Here is a 9,903-nt window from a genome sequence, read left to right as displayed (position 1 = left end):
AAGGAAGGAAGGAGTTGTGCATTATGAGGTTTGGAGTTAGAGTATTTATGCATTTATCCAGTAGATGGTGCACTGCAGCTGAATAGAATGTCAAGCACTATTTAGATTCAGCCTGTGAATAGGAAGGGAGTGATGTAGTGTGAGGGAGGAGAGAGAAGGGCTGACCGGCAGGGTGGAGGGGGGATGGGGGGGAGCAATGAAAGGGAGGGGAGCCGTTTGGTGTGTGGATGGAGTGAGGACAGAGGGATTTGGCAGTAGCAGTAGTGGGGCTTGGTACCCATGCAGAATTAGCCCTATCACTGTGCGCAGTTGTTTGGGTCCAGCATTATTTTTCATACCTGTTGTTTGGTCCTGATTCTGTCTGTCTCAGGATCGGTGTGTTCCCTGGCCTTCAGGATGTCCTGACTGGTCCCTTACCCCGGACTCAGGAGTTAACCCCTCCTGGGCTCCGGACCATGAAAGCGGAGAAAGAGACTGATCTGAGCCTGCTTTTTGCACCTGGGCTGAGAGAATCCCAACATTGTCCTCCAAGGCAGTGAACCAACATCACTTTTTTGGAAACAAAATAGCTACCCCATGGCATGGAGCTAAGAGCTACCCCGGGACTGTGGAAAGAGAGAAAGTGACAGTCACTCAGCAGCAGCAGATAACAGTGGTACCTAGCACTATATTCCTTACTACACACTTATCCAGGATAGTGTCTGGACATGGGACCAGGGAGTCCGGTGTGAGTGGAGCACGATACTTGGTCCCTGAGTATGAGGCCCCTGGTCCCACTGCTTCTGGGGGCCCTAATTTGGGTCTGTGTCTGGACGGATGACCCCAGCAAAGTGATATCAGATCGATATGCAGTATACTGGAACAAGAGTAACCCCAGGTAAGGGCCCTAAGTACATGTGATAGAAAAGGGGGCGTGGAGGGTGATAAGTATGTGAGGATCTTTGCCAGGTTTTAAAAAAGTAAGCATAAGTATATTTACTGTAGCATTTTTAACATTTTCAGAGGTTATCCCCACAACTGCTCAGTTTAAAATGGTATAACTATATATATTCTGTAATAATGTGTAGCAGCTGCAGATGAATATTTGGTAAGTATGTGTGTGCGTGGATTTCATTTATGTTGCTCAAAACATTATTCTATGTAATCCTTCTGTTCACAACCAAAGTAAAAAAAAAACTTTTGGTAGATGAAAGGAAAGGATTTGCAGCAGTTGCAAAGTGGATCTGGGTAGTCGTACTTCTCCAGTCTTTCTGCATGCTGCAAGAACGCAGGCTGTAAATCAGAAGTGATTTAGTTAACTTCTGGCATTCTCTACCTTTGTTTCATTTGAGTATTTCACTTACATAGTATATAGTCTTCTAACTTTTATTTAATGTAGCCTATGAATCTTTAAAAAGATTTGTCATGTTTTATAACATAAAATGCAATTTGGTCCTTGAATACGTTATCCTAAACACCAGTTTTGTATGCCATTATTTTGCACATTCTATGCAGTGCTGCATCTGGGTATCTCAAGTTTTTCACTTGCAGCACCATGACTGTCCATACACATAAAACTTTACCAACTGCTCTAACTCATTCTGTTGTAGTGCATGTGATGAAGCGCTTTAACTAGAAAATGGACTGACTTTAAACCTGCACAGCAGCACTTTCTTAGTTGGTGTGTTCTTTAATACGATTCGCACACAAGAACACAATCCCATCTTTGCAGGAGTTTTCATTCACTCTGTTTACATGATTCTTTAATCTTCTTTGCTGGGTTTGTTAATCTTCTGTTAATCAAATCTGTCAATGATGTTGATTGTGTTTCGAAGTGCAGGCTGGCATGCTGGATGTGCATCATGTAATAAAGGTGGGCATGATCAGTGTGTATATTGTGTAATGCAGACGGGCATTCTCAGTGTTTGAATATAGCTGCAGATTAGCAAAGTACGTAGTACACAGTACATATTAGCAGAAATTACCTGCGAGCATGTTGTTTGTGGGGCACAGTCAGTATTGGTGTGGATTGTATTGCGTAGGTTGCATGGACACTGTTTTTGTTCTTTAAAGTTTAACCCCTTAAGGACCAAACTTCTGGAATAAAAGGGAACCATGACATGTCACACATGTTGTGTCCTTAAGGGGTTAAAAGGCAGTCTGTTCGTGGATTTTACTATTCTGGTTTACTTCAACAGGATGTCTGAAAATTGTGCAGTACCCGGTAGCATGATCACTATGTGTTCATTGTGTATTGAATGCTGGTATGATCAATGTATGTTTAATGTTTTGCATTCATTCTTATGTGCATGGCATGCATAGCACGGAATAACCAATATCTTGATATGTGTAGTAACAGAACTTAAGTTACTTTATTGATTTCTATTTATGTTTTACACTTTTTCTTCGAATAATGCTTTGACAGGTAAGTTAACTTTGAGGGGTGCTATATGGTTTTGTAATGGTAGTTTCTTCTGTTAGACAAGTTCAAGTATTTTTAGTACCATATTTGATTACATATGTTTAGAAAACAATCAGTAGTAAAATGTATATATGCAAACCAGGAGTAAAACCAACTTGTGCCTACTTCCTATCAATGCCAGATATGTATCATTCTAATTACTCTCGGGGTAGCTTCACGTCACTAACGATTATAGACATGCATAGAAATCTATGCCCAAATGCCATTCATTAAACTTGCAATCCTTGGATACAAAATTTACATCAGTATTTTGCTTCATATTTCATGTTTATAAAATGCCAACATAAAAAAATAGAGCAGAACATTTAGCAAGATTTCACCAATTCTGTAACCACTCGATAGCACATTAGGGGTTTGCTGTATCAGGCAATTCACTGAGCACTGGATTGTAGTGATTTGAAAGCCAATATGCAAAATTTAGTTCAAAATAGCCAAGCTGTGACCTGAGCTTAGTTGGAGAATTTCTCAGAAATCAGCACTTTTTGCAATATTTGTTTTGTACAGTTTTCCTTTCCCTAAAATTTGATGTTCACAGGAGGCAGTTGTAAAATAAATAGTTTGATCTATCTATCTATCTATCTATCTATCTATCTATCTATCTTTTATCTGTCCATCTATTTATGTATCTACAACTATTTTGCATTCATTTACGCTTATTATATATCATGCAACAATAATGCTATTTAAAATGCATCAACATTGAATTGCATAAAAGGTGTAGATCTCTAAGTCAGCAACTGCACTTGGCATTTTCTTCAGAGTAATTTGGTAAAGTTGTGATAACATTCAATTTGATGGAATTCCAGATTGCACCATTGCAAGAACGGGCAAGGAGGGGTTTTCCCATATCAAAATGAAGCACAAAACATTTTTTTTTAATTGTGTGCATTGTATGTAGTGATTGGGGGATGAGGTTATAAAATCTTATACTCCAGGTAACACTATGTATCAACTTTATCAACTATATAATTAACAGATATCTTCAGAGAAATTCCCCCCAAAATATAAAAATTCTGTCTTTTTTTTTTTTTTTAGTTCAAACATTTTAGAATCCTATAAATTCAAATGAAACCCATTTATAAATATCCAATTATTCCATGCGCTGTTAATCCGTGCACTGTAAAATCAAATTGGTGAGGTGCATTAAAGAGCAGCAAGGCACAACTTAAAATTCACCAGTAAAGTATACAATGTATTCATTTAGCAAATATGCAGAATGAATGTATAAATGATAGAGGCTACGGATCTTTTTTTTTTCTTCTGGATTTATGAATAGTTCAGATTAAGGTATCTGGTTCTTTGTCCGCAAGCAGTTCGTTTTCTGTGCTGATTACTCTACATATGGATTATATTAGATACATTGCTTCACATTTTTTTTATTCCTGTCCCAGTTTTGGGTTTCTGCCTGCGTCTGCGTTGTTGGCCTTGGATATTTCTTTTGTTCAGTTAAATACTCAACATATGTTAGAATTCTTAAAGGATCCCAGGTCCAGCTCTGGCACAGATTGAAGTTTTTTTCCTCAGCACTTTCAGACCCAGCCGGCTGCTTTCCAAGTGCTTGAGTTATTAAATGAAAAGAGAACAGTCTGAGAGGATTAAGCACCTCACATAATTTAACACACTGATAGCGATCTGGAAAAGCAGCACTGTTTACTTACTAGAAGTGTTCAGGACAAGTTTTCAGAAAAAAAATCCAATAATTCAAAGAAATCATTCTAAACAACATTTGACATCTTTATATATATATATTCCCTTTCATCATAGCAGTTTTACTGGTAAATTTGGTAAATTTGGAAACCTGGCAATGTGTTTAGTAGATGCCCAATTTTTTTTGAAACTTTTTCATTTTTTATGTACCCTTTCAATTAAACTATGACAGTATTTTTCCCATTCTTGCTTACATCTAGTTGAATATAAACACTTAGTGTGTACGATTTGCGTGATTAGAAACAGTCATAGTTCTTCAAATTTAGCTTTAGAATTAAAATGCAGCACTGCAACATGAGACAATGGTTTGCTAAAATGTAGTGATGATTACATTTAAAGTGTAACACTATACTTATTAATAAAAAGGGATCTCTTAAAAAATATTAACTTTTGGCTTTGTGCCGTTTTTGTTTTTTTACTGGAAAGGATTTTGGCCTCTAGTACTTAGGATTGTATTTATTCATGCCAAAGCTATACAAGTTCAAAAAGTTGAAGAAAAAGTTTGAACCAAAAAAGTAAACCAAAGTTTCCCCGAGTAAAATATTCTTCAGTTTCTTAATATTGTTATTACGCTTGATGAATGTGATGCTGCTTTGCCAGTGAAATTATTCCGTCTATTTTGGTTTTCTTATATCGTAGCACTACACAGGCTAATTCTGCAGGAAGATACATTCTATTTAGCAAACAGAACAGTTCCACGAACATAAATTTGATGATTTCTTTAAATAAAATAATAAAATGCAATAGAGTTTTCTAGTCCTCTAAATTGCCTGAAATTTCTTTGGATACAGTACTGGGAAAGATACCCATGTTAAACTCTATTATACATTCCTGTTATTGTCGCTGCATTTAGCTCTCTGTTTCTCTAGAGACTATAAAACTATAATACGTGAAGAGCACAGGAAGAGAGAAACTTTCCCAGAGTAATAGAATCCAGACCTTTTGCTTAAAGCTGACTAGTTGTATGCAGCATGTCATGGTAGAGGAGACACAAATATACAAGATACAGTAGAAGCCCCATGTGCAGGTAGGCACTATCAGTACCCGCAATGGGGAGGGTGTGTTGCTACAACAAAGCGTGGCTCCCCTGCAGTTTATCATCAAGGATGATTCCCCTACTTTATCACTCTAAATCTCTGACTTGAGTATATCTCTATATCTATTTGTCTGTCTGCCTGTCTGTGTATCTATCTATGTGTCTGTCTGTCTGTTGGCTCCTTTAAGCATCTCTTCTTCTAAAGTCAACTTAAAACCTTTACCTGCATTTTGGCTGTGGCTTAAAATGTATCTGTATGGAATAAGTTACATATGTAATGCTGTCTCCCAATAACCATGTTAAATAATATTTTTTATATTGACATGTATGCGTTACTTTGAAACCGTATTTAACCCATCTTTCAAATGTATTTATATGTTAAGATTTTTTTTTAAATTCACTTAAGATATTATTATTAGGACATGTCCCAATCTGAATAGAGGACAGGTTATTATTCTTGCCAAATATTTCAGGGATATCATGATCTAGATTAATCATGCACTACAAAAAAAAAAATAACATTTAAAAAAAATAAAAAAATCTTTCTCTTAAAAAAACAAATCCCTCCCCCCCCCTGCCAAAACATAGTGGTATATACATTTTCATATATTTACAATAAAATAAATATTTTCGCTGGCAAGACCTTACTGCTAAATTAAAGCCCAAGCAAGGGGTGTTTTTTTGGCTCTTTAAATTGAATACTACTTTCAGATCCTCTGACACTAATTACTGGTGAATCTATGCAAACATTTAACATAGTGCCATTAAATGAACACGTGCTTATGTGGCACTGGTCAATTTCTTAAAATATTTGTAAATATAGAAGAAATTTTATATATAAAATCTAGAACCTGCTTTTCGTTGTTCCCAGATTTTAACCATGTGGACACCTGCTCAGTTTTTTTTTTATTAACAATTAGATGGATTCTGCTTAATGCTATTGATCTTCAAAGATTAGTATTTGTATCTTTATGGTATAGCTTACATATTGCTTAATATGTGAGTGTATCAACAGTTAGATTGGGGTTCTACAGAATTTATCAGGGATTGAGAAATTACCATTTTTTCTTTATCCTTATAACCGATTTTATGTTTAAATACTAGATAATAAGATCATGTGATTCTCCCCTCATACAGTATCCATCAGTCTACATGCTATATTTTCTGCGTGGTGTCACTTTCCCAATATTATATCTGCAACTTAATACAGATCCATTATTATCTAATAAGATATGGTGGATATTTCATTTTATAAATGTAGTCTTGCACTTCACAATGTGTTTTTATTGTGTGTATATATAGTGTTGAACAGGCTAAGGTAGTATTATTACATAGAGTGAGTGCAAAGTTGTGTAAATTGTCTTATTACATACAATAAGTATCAATCTAAGTAAGATAGTCTCATTATATACAATGAGTGCTAGTTTGAGTGCGATGGCCTTATTTTATACAGTGTGCCTCAGTGTCACAACAAATTATTTTGTGAGCCAATTGTATAGTAGTTAATGTGGCATTCTCTGCATTGGTTTCAGTTTATGTAGTACGAGTTTATATAGAAAGCATTTCACTGAGCATAGTAGTCTACTAATATTTTAGATTGTAAGGTTCACTGTATAAGATTGTGTATTATTCTACACAGTGAGTGCCACTCAAAAATTATTATTATTATTATTTTTAATATATATAAATAATGAATACAGCAATCAGTAATGGGGCTTGTGGAATCTTTTTATATGTTTTGGGCCCAACATTCACTAGAAATGTCTTCTTTGTGTACACTGAGTATTGTATCTATTGTTTGGTTTATTTATCTACAGTCATGCTCACTCAGTTATTTGAGCTAGTGAGCCTCAAAGTCTGTAAGATAAAATATTGTAAAAGATAGTCTTGTTTTACACATCACTTAACATCCATCCATCTATCATCATTGAGAGTAGCTTTATAAATGCTTAAATTGCACCATATTGTATACATTTTACAGTGCGCATCATGCCAAGTATGATGTTCTGATTTTATTTAGCTGATATGTCATGTTTATTGAGATACAATATTAAGTTGGTAATAATGAGCAAGGCTGCTCCTACTCTGGAAGGCTTTTGAAAGTCCAGGTGAATAAATGAAACCTGAATTAAAACAACTTTTCCATTATATAAAGTCAGTCTGAAACTTTAGTGTATGCTGTTATAAAGTGTTATTATAGATGATGTAATAACTCCATCAACCACACTTTGGTGATTTAAAGGCTGTCTGTGAGCCATCAGTTTTAGATAAACAAAAATTGGAGATGTGCATAATTAATGATCTTATCTTGTATATGTTTTTTTTGCTGTTAATGTACGATGAACATCCATGAGTTGCTCAATAAGAACCTTACTCTTGTATAACATATACTTTGCATTCTAAAGTCTCATTATTTTTAATTTCTTATTTGAATTTTTATTATTTGTTTAGAACAAGCATAAACGCTGAACAGGGAACAGTCATCATTTTTATGAATACAACAGTTATCCTTATTTGCTAAAGTGGGCCTATCCCTAAAAAACACCCAACTATACTTTTACATCTTTCCATCAAGCAAAAATGTCAAAGACAAATGTAGTTCACAGGGTTCTGTTGAACTACATTGTATCATGGTAATCGTATGACAGTTGCTGCTCATTCTTTGTCCTTATAAGTGCATACTATAATTTATATTTATAGAGCCAATATTGGTAAGATGAGAGCCGGATGTGTGCCCTAACTACCTGTAATGGCATGAGTTTCAGTCACACATATTTAATTGTTTTACTTAAGTGATTACCAATGCTGCTAAGTTGTATTTTTTACTTTTAAAGAAAATTAATTGGATATATACATGTGTCCAATTGAGTTCACTGTACCTGTGAGACATATATATCATAGACATACGTTTTACTAGCTGAAGGATTGGGTATAAAAAGTAAAACTGAATAAGATGAAGCACAAGATGTACATGCTAGATTCTGTAAGTATTTAAGTGCACCCTTAATTAAGAAATTAATGATGTAACTTTAACATTCTATTTTTATATCGTGTATTGATAACAGGGTATTGTTTATAGAAATGTTATTCTTTTATTCCTGTCATTGATTTAATGGTAAATAATACCTCCAAAGTTTAGCAGGCTGAATGCGAAATATGTTGAGATTTTAGTTTGAAAGGAGGCATTACTGCTTAGTTTATACATTTTACATCATACATTTTACAGCATAGGGACAATCAAAGTAACATAATGTCCACAGTTTATTTCAGCTACACATTGCACAATAGGTGCAGTCACTTGATTTTTGACAAGCAGTTTTCAGGTCATTTGGCAAAAAATAATGATTGCCCCCATGCTCAAAGATCACCCTTTAAATTAAAATGTTATAACGATGTTCAAGTTTTTTTTTTTTTGCACCGACTGACAGTCTTTGGTCCTTGAAACATATGCTGTGCCAAATTACTGTCGCCAATTTGATGATGCCCATTTGACACGGGCTGAAGTGAGATTTCGTCTTAATAATTTCACAAATTGAGTTGGTGGACATTAAGTGCAGAAAGACCCTCTGATTTTACTCAATTGCTTAAAATCAGTTTTACTAAAAATAAATAGGCTACACCTTTAGCTCCCTACAACTATAACTGCTACAGTAAGCTGTAGTGGTCTAGGTGTTTGGCGTGTCCCTTTAATTAGTTGCATGAAGTGCTGAAGAAGCTATTGCATATACTTGTATCATGTGCCTATTGCATGTTATCAGTGAACGTGTCGAGTATCCTTGAGAATAAAGACATCTAAGAAATAAGTAAAGACTGTGATTGCCCCCCAAACCTGGACAGAACCCCCAGAGCCAGGAATGTGGTATGATTGAAACTTCATTGGTGGGTGCACATTGTATTCTACGCCTTGTGGAAGCACACTGAAAATATTATTTAATTTATATATATTAGCCAAAGGACAGTTGAAATAAAAAAAATAACCTGCAGACATTTCTAGAATGTTTTTTTTTTTCTTTTGTATTTTTTTTATATTAATATTTTTTTTTGTCTTGACATTAACATTATAATTGACAGCACTAAGAGGATGTCCAAAAAATGTACGTTTTGGCCCTATAGGGTCATTATATATAAAGCCAATTATTATATTAATATTTGTTTGGGTTAGCACCTAGGCATAAACAAAATGTAGTAATTGAAGGAATGCAAGGAAAATGTAACAAAAAGAAAATATACAATATGAAACAAGAAGTGTAGTGTAAAGAAACAAAAGGTAAAGGTGCCAAATAGAACTACTTTTATTTCCACTCCAATAATACAATTATTTCTAACGCACTCCTGGGTACCTCAAGCCCTTTGGCCTGACCTGGAATAGATAGATTTATGCAATGCTATTACAGACTCTTATGCTATATAGAATTTTTCACACTGGCCTTACATTTGTTGCATGCGTTCTTTTATTTTTTTGTTCGGCAATAATATAAATGATGCAATGTACTATATACTGGATACCAATTGCGTGATTGCTTTGTGGATAATTTTTTTTCAAAGACCTTTTTATTGAAGTTTTATACCGTGTGCGAAGTATACGATAAATGAAGGGTCTTAGAAAAACCCTCATAATGCATCTCTTATAATATATAGTAACATTTGAAGGATCACTTTATCGTGGTCTTCCCAAAAAAAAACAAAAAAAAAAAACAAC

General features: G+C 34.7%; 1 protein-coding gene across 1 annotated transcript in view; it reads left to right on the top strand.

Moving 5' to 3' along the window:
- The first annotated feature begins 208 nt into the window (after positions 1-208).
- Positions 209-9,903, top strand: part of EFNA2 (ephrin A2) — a 212,471-nt gene continuing 202,776 nt past the window's right edge. The window contains exon 1 of the mRNA XM_063455539.1: positions 209-877. Within this exon, the coding sequence (XP_063311609.1) occupies positions 759-877 (119 nt within the window). The 5' untranslated portion in view covers positions 209-758. The remainder of the gene's footprint in view (positions 878-9,903) is intronic.

This window comes from Pelobates fuscus, chromosome 5, assembly GCF_036172605.1.
Source record: "Pelobates fuscus isolate aPelFus1 chromosome 5, aPelFus1.pri, whole genome shotgun sequence".
In the NCBI taxonomy this organism is placed as follows: Eukaryota; Metazoa; Chordata; class Amphibia; order Anura; family Pelobatidae; genus Pelobates; species Pelobates fuscus.
Note: the sequence above shows the minus strand (reverse complement) of the source record. Positions and strands in the feature narration are given on the sequence as shown.